Source organism: Manacus candei, unplaced genomic scaffold (genome assembly GCF_025592945.1).
Source record: "Manacus candei isolate 608988 ecotype Guabito, Panama unplaced genomic scaffold, ASM2559294v1 h1tg000049l, whole genome shotgun sequence".
Classification (NCBI taxonomy): domain Eukaryota; kingdom Metazoa; phylum Chordata; class Aves; order Passeriformes; family Pipridae; genus Manacus; species Manacus candei.
The window spans coordinates 29,064,044-29,080,736 of record NW_026138097.1 but is presented as its reverse complement, the minus strand read 5'-3'; the positions used below and the strand labels follow the sequence as shown (position 1 = coordinate 29,080,736).

At 38.9% G+C, this 16,693-nt stretch overlaps 1 protein-coding gene across 6 annotated transcripts in view; it reads right to left on the bottom strand.

Moving 5' to 3' along the window:
• CTNND2 (catenin delta 2) overlaps nt 1–16,693 on the bottom strand; it is a 627,538-nt gene that overhangs the window by 409,640 nt on the left and 201,205 nt on the right. Inside the window, exon 1 of one of the 6 annotated variants that reach the window (XM_051799304.1) lies at nt 5,892–6,225. The exons of 3 other annotated variants lie outside the window; for them this stretch is intronic. In XM_051799304.1, the coding sequence (XP_051655264.1) occupies nt 5,892–6,134 (243 nt within the window). In that variant the 5' untranslated portion in view covers nt 6,135–6,225. Of the gene's footprint in view, nt 1–5,891; nt 6,226–16,693 lie in introns of those variants that run through there. 2 more of the 6 variants (XM_051799300.1, XM_051799303.1) reach the window with 2 other exon arrangements.

The window sequence follows — 16,693 nt, the reverse complement described above, 5'->3', positions numbered from 1 at the left end:
AAACAAAAATATTTCAGTGTATGAAGCTTTATGAATGTCAAACACATGCCTTTCCATGTTTTCCTTATGACTGTTTAGAAGGGAATAAATATGGTGAGGATACTGTAGAATTATTTAGTAAAGTTCAAAGGCTTTTGCAGTTTATATATGATTTCCCCCCCACTTTTAATCTCATCCTTCTGAGTGAATGATCTCAAATACAATTTATGTAGATAGATCTAGTGATGGCTCACCTTCTTCACAGGATATGCCAGTATGTGGCGTAGTTTACTATATCTGAAGTTACTTAAAACAGTAATGTAACAGTCTCAGCAAAAGCACAACAAAACTTATGAATTCTACCAGCTCAGGCAAGTCTCTTCCACAGCTTCAAGGATACCATAAAGCAACCCACCACAGACTTACTGCCTGCTAAATCAGCCAAGGTCCACAAATTTCAGCAGATCCTGATACCTCATTTTGAACTATCTGAGAGCTTCTTCCGGCTTTTACTGAATATCATCGATTTCATTAGGAAAAAAAAAGAAGAAAATATTTGAGACAAATCACTAAAAATACTTCCTCTGACTCAGCAGCCACAAACTTCCCTCCCTAATGGTACTGAATTTCACATGAGAACTGAGGACCATCTCTTTCCTTGTCTAATGGTAGGGACTGGGCTGACAGTAGCTTTTTTGAAGGACTATACCCATGTGAGTATCAGTTAGGTGGGAAATTATTGAAAAAGAGTCATAGCCCAGCAGTTTAGGGCTGTGCACAGACAATGGCTTTGAATGATGAAGAAAGACAGACAATGAAAAACAACTGGGCCACTCTGCAGAATGAGGGAGAAAAGGAGCATAGACGAAGCACAAAGATGACAACCCACTCCTCATCGAAAGCTGACATGGGGCCATTTCTGTGCTTGACTCTCAATTTGAAATCTGTCTACTCAATGTTTATCACATAAAAAGACAATTGAGAGAGTCAGTTGTAGAGCCAAAAGAAATCTAACCTGAAATCAGGGCAAGACAGACATGTAGCCCTGTAACCTTGAGGGAAAAAAAATAAAACTGTTTCTTGTGGTATGGAGGTGTTTGTTTGTTTAAAATCTCTGCTATCAGATATCTTTCTATTTTAATTATTTGTATTTATTTATTGACAATTAACCATGTCTTGAAGGAGAAGAATTTTTTAGGTTTTCTAAGTTAGTGTTTATCAACAGGTGACTTTTCTACAGCTTAAAGGCCAGCTTGTGAGAACTAACAGTTTCAACAGTCTAAAAGATAAAAGCATGATTAGAAGGTTCATGCTAGACCAGGCCCAGTGATATAATACTGGCCCTTCTAAAGGTAAGCCATTAAATTAACAGGAAAAAAGCTACAAGTGTGTAATATCACAACTTTTATGTTGTTGTCTACATTTTAGTCAACAGCACCCCTCTGAGAGTATCGATGTTGGAGTAATCTTAATCCTCTATGCAAGAGAACTTGTATCAGGTTTTGACATGTCCCTTTTGCACATTCATAAACTCTGTCAAAAAAGCTGAAAGAGTTGGAAACACAGAAAAGCAAACTCAGTACTGAGTCAGCTCAGGCAAGGAATCAAAATACAACTGACTGTTACTGCTGAAATAAAGTTACCAATAAATTCACGGAGAAAAAAATAAACAAAGGAGTGAAAAGTCAAGCAGCAGAGGCTAACTCAACCATATTAGACTTTGGATTTACTACCCATTCCAACTGTCCAGTGGCTTCACAAAATAGAAATAAGGAACTGCACACCCAAGGCTGTAACAGAGATGCTGTTACTTATTATACAGTCTGCTGGGCCATCCAGCAGGCTAGACAAGCAACCTGCCCTTTTCCTACCATGGCAGTCAACATCATCTTTGAGTCACTGTTCATGCAAATCCACCAAGGAACGTGTATATGTTCCAGTTAAAACAGCCCTGGGCATATACCAGAACAAGAGGCTGTACTAGAAAGTAAAGGCATCTTCTGCCCTCAGTTTCCAAACTGACTGTTTGGTACCATTCCAGATGTAGATATCCTTATACAACACTTGTACAATGCTAAGAGGATGGCAATAATCACTATAATTTCTTTATTATACAATCAAAACATCTTAACATATGGTACACATATCTGCTCAGCGGTAATATTATTTAGACAACTCAAGGTTTCCTAAAAAACAAAAAATTACCAGTGTTCATCACTACCAGGAAATTTGAAGCCAGAACAAGGAAAAAAAAACGTGATGACATCTGACTGCTTGCTGATCACCAAATGATTTAATGTAATTGCTCAACAGTTCAAAAGGATGGTATTTCTCTGCCTATAGTTTTAGAAGTAACTGTCAATAAACATTTATTGCAGTCTCAATAGACTTTTGCAGCCTTTCCTAGCATAGAAGGGAGTTGTGTCCCAACTTTTTGCTTCCCTGACAACTTCTAAAGCTGTGAAAGTTATTTGGCTCCAACACGTTTCATTCCACTGAGAATAAAACTTTTAGAACTAGTCTTAACAGGAATTACATACAACTGTGATAATACCCTGGCATCTTAAATGTATAGGTGTTTTTCTTATTGACTCCCAGGTTCTATTTGCTCCACTGAACTGTGATAAAATCAAGGACTTTTGGTGAATAGCTTGGCCATGAACACTGTCATTAGAAAATGTTAGACACAGAGTGTATTAAGTAGAGCCTTACTTCGACTGACATGCAGTTGTGTTTCCAAATGCTTTTTCTTCCAGATCCTCGAAACTGCACATTTTTGTAACACTCAAGACTGACAGAGATGTGTTGCATGTGTTCACAGCTGGGAGGACAAAGTTCCTGCTTTAATTTTCATGTTAGCTTTTCAAAAGGAAATTACTGGAATGAGCATTCTGAGAATGCCATACAAAGGCCGTGATCTCCGGCAGAAACTATTCATAATAGGATGAATCCCGTGCTAAGGGTCTTGTGAAAGTGTCTATCTGTATCTCAAAAATAAATTTTTAATTTGTCATTAAAATTTCTACAACATCATTATCTCCTAAAATAAATAAAGAAAGAAACCTCCCCCTCAAGCAATAACTTCTTCCATATACAGATTTCAATGTAGCAATAGTAGCTTCTATCAAACGTATTACATACTCTGTCATCTGAATGACATGTCCAGTGTAAGCATTTTAAATCTAGTCCATGCTGTTAGATCAAGGCTTTCCATTTTCTGTTACCCTTGCCTCTCACTGTACGTTAAAGCAAGTCCCTAACTATTCAAAACAGAGATATATGTGCAGTTTGTATACATATGTATTTGCACACACGCACATACACAAATGCAGCACATTAGTATCATGGACTCAGGTATGGAAGGTTGCTTAAAACGTGAAGAGAGAGCAGCTACTTGAAGTAAGTATCATTCTACAAAAAAATGTGTCAGGAACTTCTACTTTAGTAGGTTATTAGGATGAATTTTTACCAATGACAGAAAGCTGGTTTATCACATCTCACTGTCACTGACGTTAGGATTCAGCAACTAGAAGACTAAACGTGGGGGGTTTTTTCAGAAAAAGAAGAAAAAATTAATTATACCTTCTGCTTACAAATATTTTAATGAAGAAATGCCTAATCTACTGAACATTACTAGTTGCTATATAAACAACTCTTACCTGTATAATAAAATCACTGAAGTAATTCCAACTTTGCCTTGAACTTCGAAACGCAAGATGTACACATATGGTTGAATTAGCTCAGTTACTCAGAAATCAGTGGAGTAATACCAAAGATAGATTTGGCCCATTATCTATCTGCACAGCACAAATGAATAATGCAAATGTGTATGCAAAGGACCATGAAATATCTCAGCTTAGCAGTGCATTTAAAATGTATCACTAACTTTCAGCTTCTTGAAATATTTATCAACCGCAGGAGGTTCCACTGAGAGCACACTCTATTAGAGACTTCACTGAATTTTTATTTCTACACCTGGCTCGGAGGAGTTTAGAAAAGGAGACTGGAATTAACTGCTGAAACAACTTCAGGTACTGCTCTGACACCACAGGCTTCACAAACACTTCATGAAGGTTTCTGAGTCACTTTAATGTTCTTCCCAAAGCCAAGACCAACTGGGGTCTGTATGGAGAACATCTTAGAGAGGAGAGGAGGAAGGTAACAAGTTTCTGGACACAACTTCAGAAGCCACTAAAATTAAACTGTCTGCAATTAAAAAGCTACTGAAAGAATTCACAGTAACAAGCATGCTTTAAGACGCCACAGTCAACTCAATACCACATAACAAGTAAAACTGTCTTACTAAAATCAGTCTAGTGGCACAAACTAGTTTGTGGCAGCTAGTTGAATCAAGTATGAACAAGCTTGGATCAATCGCACACAGCATTTAAACCACTGACCACTAGTCAAACAGTGAATTAGTTTTACTAAATTTTTTTGAAATAAAATGTGATCTTGAAGTAATTACAGTAGTTGTATTGGTCTATTAAAAGTTGGAACATCTGAAGAAAGATTTTTTCAACAACCAGTATTCTAGATTATAAAACAACCACGCAAAAACAAAACACAAAAAGCCCCAGCATGTAGCTTAGCATTAAGCGGTTAAAACAGTTTGATCTAGAAAATCTTTTATTTTCTACTTTAACTGATAAAAACTAACTATGTCAGAAAAAAATTCCATCAAAGTCATACATTTTATTCATTATGGGCTTTGGGAGGGTACATGCTTATTCCTTTACTCTTCCAAATGCAGTCACATAGTAAACAGCATTACTCCACAACAGCACATTCCTGCAGTGTCTTGAGTCAGGAATAACGCATAAAAACAACCTGTTCTAAAAACTCTTTGTGGGTAGGAAGTACTAGACACAGGGGGCATGGTTTGTTTTAACATTTTATATATTTCATTCAATTCAGCCAAAAGATCAAACTAGTAAATAAACTGTTACCTTAACAAGTATACACATGCGTGTTAGAAAAGGCTTTTGGGACATTTTCCACACAACTGACTTCCACATGAAATTCATTTATTTAATCCCTTGAACAGTCAGTCACATTTCCCTGGGCCTTGGGCAGCACCAGATGAAACAGGTCACAACCATGCATTATTTTTACTATCTGTAATGAATTTCAAATTAGCTGAGCCATCTAAAAAATCTACCTGAAAAGCTCAGCAAAGTCTTTGAAGGTTAAATACTATTATAAAGGATGCAAATCCTCTTCTCACCTAAGACTAAAATCTGAAAAAAGAGCTACCACTACAGTTGAGTATGTAGTATTTACCGAGAACATTTTCTAGGATGAAAGTACAAAGCAACGGGTCTGTAAGCTCAGAAGCATGCACCTACAGAAATACATTTTTGCACAAGAAAGATTAGCCTGTTGAAATATTTTATCTCTGTGGAACTACTGATTTTCTTAAATCTTTGCTGTAGATGGGTTGAAACAAGAAATAATCGCGGCCAAATCAAGTGTTGCTGAATAAGGACATGAGGCATTTTGGAGAAACAAGACACTAAAGAGTAACACTTACTTTCTGGCCTTTAAGAGAACTCTAAAACGTAGCCAATTATGCTACCTATTGCTCCTGGGTAATCAGATTTAAACTATTTTGAAGTCCAAAAACATCCCTAAGCCATTCGCAAGTGACTTTTTAAAACAAGTTCCAAAACTTTCCGCGAAGCCTAGCATTTCACCTCAAACAAGCGATCCGTCTTTAACGCTTTACCTTTTGTCGCCCACTTGTAAATTAACCTCTTGAATCAGTTCAGCTGCTCCCCGGAAAGTCTCCTCACCGTCGGGCCGAGTTTCCCTCCTCTCCGGAGCGGCAGCTCAAGCAGCTCTGCTCTTTTTTTTTAATTATTATTTTTATTTTTTTCTTTCTTTCTTTCCTCTCTCCTTTCACCACTTACAAAGAGAAACTTGAAAAAGAAACCAGTCGGCGGCCTGAACGAGCGGGTGGACCACAACAGGAGCAGCGGCGGCGGCGACAACAAAACCCCGCCGCGGCTGCCGAGCGCTGTTTCGCGGGATGGAGATGGAGGGAGGGCGGCCCGGCCCGGGCAGCAGCAGCAGCAGCAGCTGCCGCCGGCCCGGCGGGGCAGTGGGGCGGGCGGGCCGAGGGAGGTGGCTCCGCCGGGCACAAAGGGCTCCATGGCAACGCCGGCCGAGCCCCCCGCGCCCTCCTTCCTTCAGGCAGCGCCTCGTCACCGCCGGACCCGCCCACGTCGACCCCCCGCGCCAGCGATCGCGACAGGGTATCGTGGAAACAGCCCTGGGCGACTAGGGGCCGGGGCCGGGCAGAGGCTGCAGCTCCCGGCCCTGCTTCTGGGACAGCCACATGTTTTCAGCAATTTTTTTTTCTTTTCCAACAGAGTGCAGATCAATCTCCACGCATATGTATATCCATTTAGGTTTTTTAATTGAGAGGAGAAGTCGATAAGCTACTAATTGAACAAATTAGAGGGCTGGGCAATCACCATTCCTATGAAGTTTAACAAGGGAAAGTGCCGGATTCTGCACCTGGGATGGGGCTACCCCGGATGTTCATACACAGTGGTAAATGAGATGCTGGAAAGCAGTGCCATGGAAAGGGACCTGGGAGACCTGGTCGATGGCAAGTTGAACATGAGTCAGCAGTGCCCTGGCAGCCAGGAGGGCCAACCCTGTCCGGGGGGTCATCAGGTAAAGCATTGCCAGCCAGTTGAGGGAGGGGATTGTCCTGCTCTGCTCTGCACTGGTGTGGCCTCACCTTGAATAATTGTGTGCAATTTTGGGCACCACAATATAAGAAAGATATCAAGCTATTAGAGAGTGTCCAAGGGAGGGCAATAAAGATGGTGAATGGCTTTGAGGAGAAGCTGTATGAGGAGTAGCTGAGGTCACTTGGTCTGTTCAGCCTGGAGGAGAGGAGACTAAGGGGAGACCTCATCACAGTCTACAACTTCTTGTGAGAGGAAGTGTTGGGGCAGGCACTGATCTCTTCTCTGTGGTGACCAGTGACAGGACCCAAGGTAATGGCATGAAGCTGTTTCGTGGAAGGTTTAGGTTTTAGGTTTAGGGAAAGGTTCTTCAGCCAGAGGGTGGTTTGGCACTGAAACAGCTCCCCAGGGAAGTGGTCACAGCACCAAGCCTGACAGAGTTCAAAAAGTATTTGAACAACACTCTCAGGCACACGCTGTGATTCTTGGGGTGATCCTGTGCAGGGCCAAGAGTTGGACTTGACGTCCTTGTGGGTCCTTTCCAACCCAGGATATTCTATGATTCTATGAATCTCAGCATAGCATAACTTCACACTGAAATAATTAAACCCCACATTCTTTAGCTCATCAGTCTCTTAAAATACAATACATTGTATTTGGGGACAGAGGTTTTTTTTAATTTTTCTTTTAAGCTGCTTCTTTGCTGTATGACCTGAAGCTATCAAACTTTCAAATACACAGTCATCTAGAAAATAAAACTTACTTACACTCGAATTTTTAGAAGTGTGTATAGCAATAAGTATCAAGGTTCCAAGCTAAGGGATAACTGCTTGGCTCTATCTCCAGCAGGGACAACTCCAAGGCTCCAAAGCACATTGCAAGAAAACAACTTTATGTACAGGATTCCTGCTGCTGAATGAAGCAAGACTTCGTGTGCACCCTGAAGTCTAAGAGCTCTAAGGTCAAGGGTCAAGACGCCAAAGGTGGAAATGAAGCTCAATCAATGTTCATGACAAATTCCTATGACCCCATGCAAGACCTCCATAGTTGTAATTATGCCCATAAAAGATTACTATCATTCTTCAACATGGTGCAAATTATTCAATTATTATGCTGAAGTCAAAAAGACTTAACTTGCTCCTGAGAATTTCTTGCTAAACGGCCTTATTCATTCCATGCATTTCTGTTAGTCAGCACCTGTCTGATCTGAACAATGATGTAAAACAATTGTTCCGTTATTTTGTATACAAAGATCTTGTCAGGCAACATAGCCTTCCATTTCACATAAATATTAATCTTCATATTCAAATACTTCATGTGAATAAACTATCACTTTAGACCCTAAAATGAGCCCTTCCCAAGGTTTTTCATGAAACAAAATGAAATTATTATACCCATTTTAATTTTTAAAAATATCATAGCATACAGCCTTCGTTATCTGCTGCCAGTGTTTAGGTAAAAGGCTGCAGGACTGGACGAGAGGTTTGTATTTTAGCCTTTTCTTTAAAATTCCATATTCAATCCAGATCTTAAAGAAACAGCCCCTTTCTACTTACAAAGAGCCATCCCCTTCTCTGAACTACAATGACACATACTTAACATACCCTATCATTAATATTTACCACTACTGATTGGAGTCATGAAATTGCAGTGCACATTTCAGTAGCCTTCTCTCAAAATGTCACAATGAAGCTGAGGTCACTTTGCTTGATTTGATAGGACACAGTACATCCACTGAGGAAGGAAGGGTGGCATTTCAGGATCTCAAGGAATTAAAAAAATTGCTGACTTGGCTCCTACCAATCTTTCCCAGGTTTATATGCACTCCTTGGGGCAGACATTGGTATAGGGGTTGCCCTCAGCTTCCTCCCAAAGGGGAAGAGAGGGAAGAAACAGATAGTACTGAAGCAAGTTCAGAGGCTTAGCATTAGAAACTTCTTTTAAACACTTGCTGTGGCCAATAAAATAAAAATAGTAATAACAACAACAATAATAATAATAAAGGACACAGTTAGCTACTTCTCCCAGAAATTTTGAAAGGGGAAAAGCCCCTTGTATTTCTAAAATTTCAATGAGGTAAAATGTTGTTGGGAGCAATGGACAAGTTCTTTATTTTAGCTCCTGAGTGGCAAACTTACCAGTTTCCTTGTAACTCTGCCAGCTTTAGGTGTCATTTAAGGAGAGCAATACAACAGTTTATTATTGTTCTCCAGTGCTGCTTAGGATGTAGAAAGATGACTGTTTATGATACATTAAAGGTCACAAATAAATGGCAATTTAATAAAAAAAAATTACATCACATGCAAGAATATCTCAAACAGGTAAATTACACAGCAGCCTGAGCATGTTCTTTTTCATTAAAATATTGTGGGCCATTCTGTTTCATTTCAGTGTGCTAATATGCATCACCATCTCAGGAAAACTCCATTGAAAAAAAATAAGAAAACAGGTACTATAAAGTCATTGCATCTATTACAGCAGTGCACAACACAGAGGCCTATCAATACAATTCAAAGGGATTTCACTCTCATTGCCAAAATCAATGATTGGTATTAAAATGGATTGCCACGTACTCATGAAAGGGTTGTTTAACCATTTGACATTTGTACAGATGGCTATCTTTATATAAAGGGATCCTGCTTCATAAAACTGATTGATGAAAGAAAACTACTTCCGTTTCAAACCCATATACTGCTGTTGTCAGTAGAATACGTACTTTTTCTGAATCACAGAAATTCCTACACACTTGAAATTGGTCAGCTCCTGTTGAGGTTTGACTCTTTGTACACTGAAGCCATGCAAACTTTGAGAGTTTGGACAGGGAGAAGAAAGAAACCCTATAATATATTCCTGTCATACTGGAATAAAAGGAAAACTGCCTTTACGTTGGAATGCTGAGAAAGGAGATCAAGTGCATGATTTTTCTTTTGCTCATGCAGCACATGAATTGTTATCTTTGAACCATAATTCAGTGTTTTTATGCTAACATAAACTCTAATCTACACAAATGCACATTCCTATCCTTTTCACGTTGGTTCTTCAAGAATCATTTAAAACATCTTCAAATACCAAGAGTGTAAGGACGAGGTGGATTCTTTGTAATTTGAATGAAAAACATCAATACTTATATCTATGTTTTCAGAAGACATCAATCTGTAAACATTTCAAGGTAGCTGTAATAAGGGCAGAGTTAAGGGCTAGATTGTGTTATCCTTAATATGTCCAGTGAGCCAACAGGACTCATGCACAGGATAAACTGCTCTACAAAGTAGAAATAAAATTATTTCATTTAAAGTCACACATATATTTACTGGATTCATCTGGTAGTGGTTTCTATAGGGTTGCAGTAAGGTTTTTTTTCCTCCTAAACCCTTTCTAGGTGACATTTAGATGTTCTTCTGGCTGATAATCTATGCATATGCACGCAAAGATTACCCCAGAATCTTTCCTCTTTCCCTGTTAATGTTTTCTGGTCTGTGACCCTGAAGTTACCCTGAAATAGCCCTGCAAGTACTGCAAAACCTCAGATGTTTTCCAGACACTCAGGCCTCTGTCACAATCTCTTACTGTTTCACTCATGTTTCTCTCTTGATTTGATAACCTCGTGTGGATGACCACTCTAAGAATAAGTAAGGATTTTGTGTGATACTGAGCATAGTGGCTCTGCAGATCCCTACAATTTCTCTTCCATGACACACTCAGCTCAGGCAAATAGCGAATTTTATTCTTGCATAATAAATGCTTTTCTTGGGATCTAAATAGAGAGTTGTACATAGTACTTATTTCCACCAAATTTTGCTCTTTATGTTGTGTAACACTAATGAATAGCAAAATTATTTTAAAGTAATATTACATGCCACAGAGTCTTTAAGATGTTTCAGTGTTTGTAGGAATAACCACTTCAGTAACCATAAGAAAGAACATGTCTAAACACAAGAAAATTTGCTAACCAACTTTCTTAAAAGAGTTATCAAGACAATTCCTACTACTTTGTAGCAGCTTTGTAAGTATTCCTGAGAGTCTTCTTATGCTCAGCAAGAACTCTGCAGAGCAGGAGCCACTTTTAAGTCAGACAGTAGAAAGCAAAACAATTTGAGAAGGGTTGGACACTTCCATGATTTCTGGGAAACCAGAAGTAAAACTCACTCTAATTCTAGTAGGAACAGATTTAGGTCAACTGGAACTTCAATGGCGAGCTAACGCTTATGGAAAGACTGTACTTAAATCCCAACTAATTGGGTTAGTGTTGGTTTCTCCAAATCACAAAAGGATTTTCTGGATACATTTTTCAGAAAAAATTTGAAAATTAAAATTTGAAATGTAAAAAGTTCATTTTAAGTTTCTCACCAGATTTCTAACAGCTATAAAGTTTAATTAATTCTATGTCTTCTGTTTTAATGTTTTTAATGTGTAAATGTTTTCTGTTTTAAAAGTAAGGCTATCCTTCATGACAATCAAATCTGGAAGTACGGTCTGCTGGTGCAGTACAATAAAGTCAAACACTGAAAACACAAGCAAATTCTGAAAAAAAGAAAAAGAATTTTTTTTCTTTTTGCCAAAATTTACATTTATCCACATCACAGTTTTCTCCCTTCACCTGTTTTCCTACTGTGGGACCGGTGCTTGTGATGCCAGAGAATTCTTCTTTATTTCTTTTTTTTGCTGATTATTTTAAAAGCAGTACGAAACATTTTAGGATTTTGCTATGAGATAGGTATACTAATGTATTCATTTGTAATACGAAAACACCTACCCTATTACCTTCAGCCAGCTTCATTTTCAGAATTCATGATCTGGAGGCAATCTTTTATCATTGATAGACTGACAAGCAGTCCCACTTACGGGGTTCATAAATACCTCTCATACTGATGGAAATGGCCAGCAAACCCTCCAGGGAGGGTCCATTTCTCAAGTTTGTCCAGGTCCCTCTGGATGGCATCCCTTCCTTCTGTTGTGTCAACCATATCCCTCACCTTGGTGTCATTGGCAAACCTGCTAAGGGTGAACTCAGTCCCAACATCCATGTTGCCAACAAGGATGTTGAATATCACCAGTCCTAATACCAATCACTGAGGAACACCACTTGTCACTAGTCTCCATCTGGACTACCAATTCACCTTCCTCTTACATCAACAAGTTGCTAGTAAGGATTTCTTGATCAAAATTTGATCTTTCATGCCGATTCAGACTTTAAAGTCTCACTTCACATCCTTCTGACACACAATGCAAGCTTAAAGTATTAGAGGAATAGAAGAAGAAATATCACAGCACAGGCAGTGAAAGACTTTTCTCCCTAACTAGCAATATTACAGAAGAACTGATGAAGAAGGGGCGCATGGTTCCCACACGCATTAGCACAGGAAACCCCATTGTTAGATCTGCTGTTCTATAAGACCTCCATTTTGCACAGCAGTAAGGCATGTAAGGAGAGAAGGTTCTGTTACATGTACATTCATATTACACCTCACCTCAACAATACAGAACCACAGAAAACCAAATTAATGAGAGGATATGCTCAGCTGTATAAAATCTCGGGGGACTGGGTAATGTGTGCTATTTTTCCTTCAAATATAGGACTTTTTTTCAGTTAAAAATTTTTGTTTGAATAAAGAAAACCTCAGAAGTTGCTGCATTTAACTGCAAAGTAAGTCCAAGGGGAAAAAATGGTGCATTGGAAAAAGATTAAATCGATATTGGAACTAACAAATGGAATGTGAAAATGTGTTATTACAGCCATGTACTCCATTGCTGGTGTGGTGATCAGTGACAGAAATAATTCATCATCACAATGTCTGTAACCCAGCTTCACTTGCTTCATCTTGTATGATGTATACAAGTGTCAGGAAAAGTTCAACATCTGTGATGCTGAAGCTTTGTAATAGCCAAACATTATGATGGGTTTTCTATCAAACTAATAAGAGTTCAAGACTCAATACTTTGAATCCGCAGAAAAAGCACAGAGCAGCAGTGTGTGTCACACACAGTCTTACTTAGTGTCACTTCTTCAGCCTCCAAGTCACTTTGAACAAGTAGAGGGCTTTTAAAGTTTGAGTTTATGCCACAGAGCAAAGAAGAAATATATCCTTTTATCTAGGAATTCATCTCTGACCAGAAATAAAGACTTGCTGCTCATAACACGTTATTTTTCTTCTCGCTCTGAATATAAAAATATGGTACTGGTCTGGTAACATGAGGCAACTTTCTGCTTCCGAAAAGATCCTGAAAATCGAATTATGCCTTTGGAGAATGAAGATTTGGCTTTTCAAGCAAACTAGAATATAAACAGGTCAGGAGCTAGTAATCAAAGTAACAACGTAACAAAAATCCATAGAGGGAGTGAAAAAAATTGACAAACATGCTTTTCATTTGAAAAGCCTTTTTTGCATCAATTTTTGAATTAAGGAAATCAATCAGAAGTGAAGATATACTGAGAACTGCAGCAGGAAGCAGCAGAAGCTAACAGAGAGAAGCGGTGCAATCAATTTGACCTTTTGTCAGACACTTTACCAACTCTGCAGAAACTGGGTATTAAGCAAATGGCCATAAAATAGGTTGAATTATTTAGCAAGTGTGGGACTTCTGAATCATCCTAGGCCATGACCTACCTGTGTCAGCAAATCCAGCTGCACTGGAAAACTGAGTCTCCCAGGCTGCAGACACGGTTTGATGGGAGAACAAGAATAAGGAGGATCTCTTCAGGACAGAAAAGCCAAAGTTTGTGTTCAATTCAATTAGCTAGCAGATGTAACTAAAATTTTAGAGGAAAAGACAAAAGTGTTTTTAAAGTCAAAGTTATGGGAGGAAATATTGGGGGAGAATGAGAGGGAGTACAAAAGCTGTTTCAGGCTTCCCTTTTGATAGTTACTAAACTCCTCTTTTTGAAAGTGACTGTATAGTGCTGACTTATTTTTTTCCATGCATATTTAAAATGGACATTAAGAAATCACTGGGCACAGCCATAATAATGTTAACAACTCCTCTTTTTTCATGCAAAATTTCTTTGACAGCTTGGCATTTAGTTAATCACTTTTTTAAACTGAATTCACCCCAACGTAGTGGACCTGATTTTTTAATCTGTCAGCCAGAATCTGTCATTAACAAACTTTACAAAACAGATTAAATACTTTACTTTTTTCCTCAGGCTTATGCCTTGGCAATGGGCTGAAGAAAATGTGTATTTCCAGCACAATTAATGAGTAATTATTAGTTGAGATTAAATTGTTACATAGATTTAATGGTTTCTGTATTGGCTGTAGAACTACTCTACAGAATAAACTGATGAATGATTGCCATAAACAAAATCAAGTTAACCTCAACAGAAAGGAATTGTAGAGGCTGATGGATAAAAAGACAAAAGATAAAAAAACTGGGAGCAAATCTGATGTTCAGAAAGATATTTGAGACATTGATACTAACAGGAAAGAGGGAAAGGCACCTGTTAATAACTGCACCCACCATTCCTTTTGGGGTGACAGGCACATTAATCTTTGCTTGCTACAGCTGTCATATCAGGTACAAAGTAAATCTATTTTAAATAATTATTTTGGACAATCATGACAGCGTGGCTACTAGGATTTCATTTAGGCTTTTAATCAGATAAAGATAGAGGTAAGGTTTTGATTTTGGTTTGCTTTGCTTTTGGTGTTTGGATTTTTTTCCTCCAAAAAGCACACAGTGCACATGTGTCATAAGTTTTATTAAGGATATAATGACTTTGTAGAACAGGAGGATGCAGAAGTATGGTCACATGCTATCACAGCAAACATTAAAGGCTTCAACTTCTGCCTAACTGTAGAATATTTGCTGCAAAACCCAAGAAACTATTTTTTGTGCACCCAAGAGAAAGAAACTTGGCCAATGATTAACAGACCAATTAAGTTATTTAAACTTTTGCTAACATTCCCCACTCAATAATGCATTCGCTCTAATGACTTACAAGCTGCATTTAGATAACACTTTGTTATCCTTTTCACATTGTCTTCAGTCTTCAGCTCTACCTTCTTTGTCCTCTCTTCTCAATCACTCCCTTTACCTTTTCCTTACCTTTCACTCACCTCCCTCTTTTTGCACTAAATCCAGTTCCCTAAAGAAACAACACAAAAATCCCAGCCGACACTCTGCAAGCACATTATTCCCTCTGCTGGCATGTTATCTCTCTGACTGTTCCTCAAACAAATGCAGTAGTATTTTGAGGAGAAAAAACACCTACTGCCCTTTCTGCACACACTATTGGAGACTATGTTGCTAGTTGCTTATAGTGCAGTATGTAAGAACAGCAATAGTTGTTTTTTTTTTTTAAAATCCAACTTGCTTTCTAATTGCCTCTTTCCACTTCAAAATATGGCACAGGGCAATTAGCACCCCAAAACCCCCATCCACCCCAAACACCCAACTACCTCAATTTAGCCTACCATTTCCTGCACAATACCAACAAGCTTCACTGCCCACCAGGGACCCATATCCCTGCCTGGAGGCCCAAGGGCTGAATTTCAGCTCTGCTTTGAGCACCTAGTGCTGGCTCCAGTGACCATAAGGGAGCAGAAGGCCTGAGGCTGCACCAGGAGCAAGAAGACAGTGCCTCCAGCATGGGCAGTGCAGTGTCCTCCTCAAGAGGGGTGCTGTCCTACACCATCTTTTTTATTTTTTAAAGGTGACAATACATATCACTGCCTACAATATCCTTCACTCCACCTTTATGTGCCCTGTAAGCCATGAGTAACTTTGACCTAGTGAATCACTATTTTTCTATGTACAGAATGCTCCACCACACTGTTTTCTTCTCCCTCTTCAGACATTCCAAGAGTTTTTGGTCATTGTCTCTTCCCATGCAGTGATGCAAATGTATTGTCTCCTTTCTTTTTTTGTCAACACACTGTGCTAGTTTCTGCTTGTGTCTTGGCCCACGCTGAGCTGTCTGTCAGACTTTACACCTCACCTGTGAGTGATAAATTCAAAATCCATTCCTAAGCTTTTCAAGTAGCTGCCCTCATATGACATAATAGTTACCAATATACCTATCTGATATACTATACTGGGCAGAAAACATTAATGGAAACTACCAAGAGAGTGTTTGGTCTAAGAACTTAGTTTTATATTTGAGACCACATTATCTCTATAAACTGGAAGATGAAAAGTTACATTATGTTAACCCACGTATGCGCTCAAACTGACCTACACTCAAAATATCTGCAGACAGTGGGCACAGAAAAGTAGCAACACATTTCCTGGGATGTCTTACTAGAGTAGGAAATCTAGCCCTCCTAATGAGAATCTTTTCTGGCTGTATACATTTACTGGCTAAAGTCTTCCCCAACTCATGCCTCCTGAAACAACTTTGAGATAGTTGACAACAGATATATCTCAGGGAAGACTGTCTCCTTCCCTTGGACTCCAGAGGAAAAGGGTTGCTTTGGGTGCATTCATAAACTGGTGGATAGGGTCTAATTACTGTTAATGAAGCTGCCTTTATATTTTACTAGTGTCAGACAGAATTTCTCTCTACTAGGATACTATGGAGACTACAATCGAGGACATGACAGAGAACAGGAGCTTGCTTCATGAAGAAAAGAATTGTATCTGCCTAAAAGAATCTTGAGACATATTCTACACACCTTTGTATAAATTACTTTTGAAATTTCCTTCATGATGAGGAAGGAGATGCCTACTGCATAGTTTTAAACTAAAAAAAGCCCCAACATAACTTGCACATGCTGGGTTTCTTCCACTTACAGACTAGGTTGTACTCCCTGTGACCTGGGGAGAGCAATTCTGCTCTCACTCACATGCAAGCACACCCCGAACATGTCAGCTGAAGCTGTTTTGGAGAACAAAAGAAGAATTGATTCTAATAGATCAGTGTGGCTTAGACAGCATTCTATTTGGTCTTTACTCATTCTAACAACAAAAATCAAAGCAAATAAATGCAGAATCGTGGAAAGAAGTTAAATTTGCACATTTTTGAAAGGTCTGAAAAGGGTAAATGTTTATGCAGCACTAGTATGCACGCATAGTTG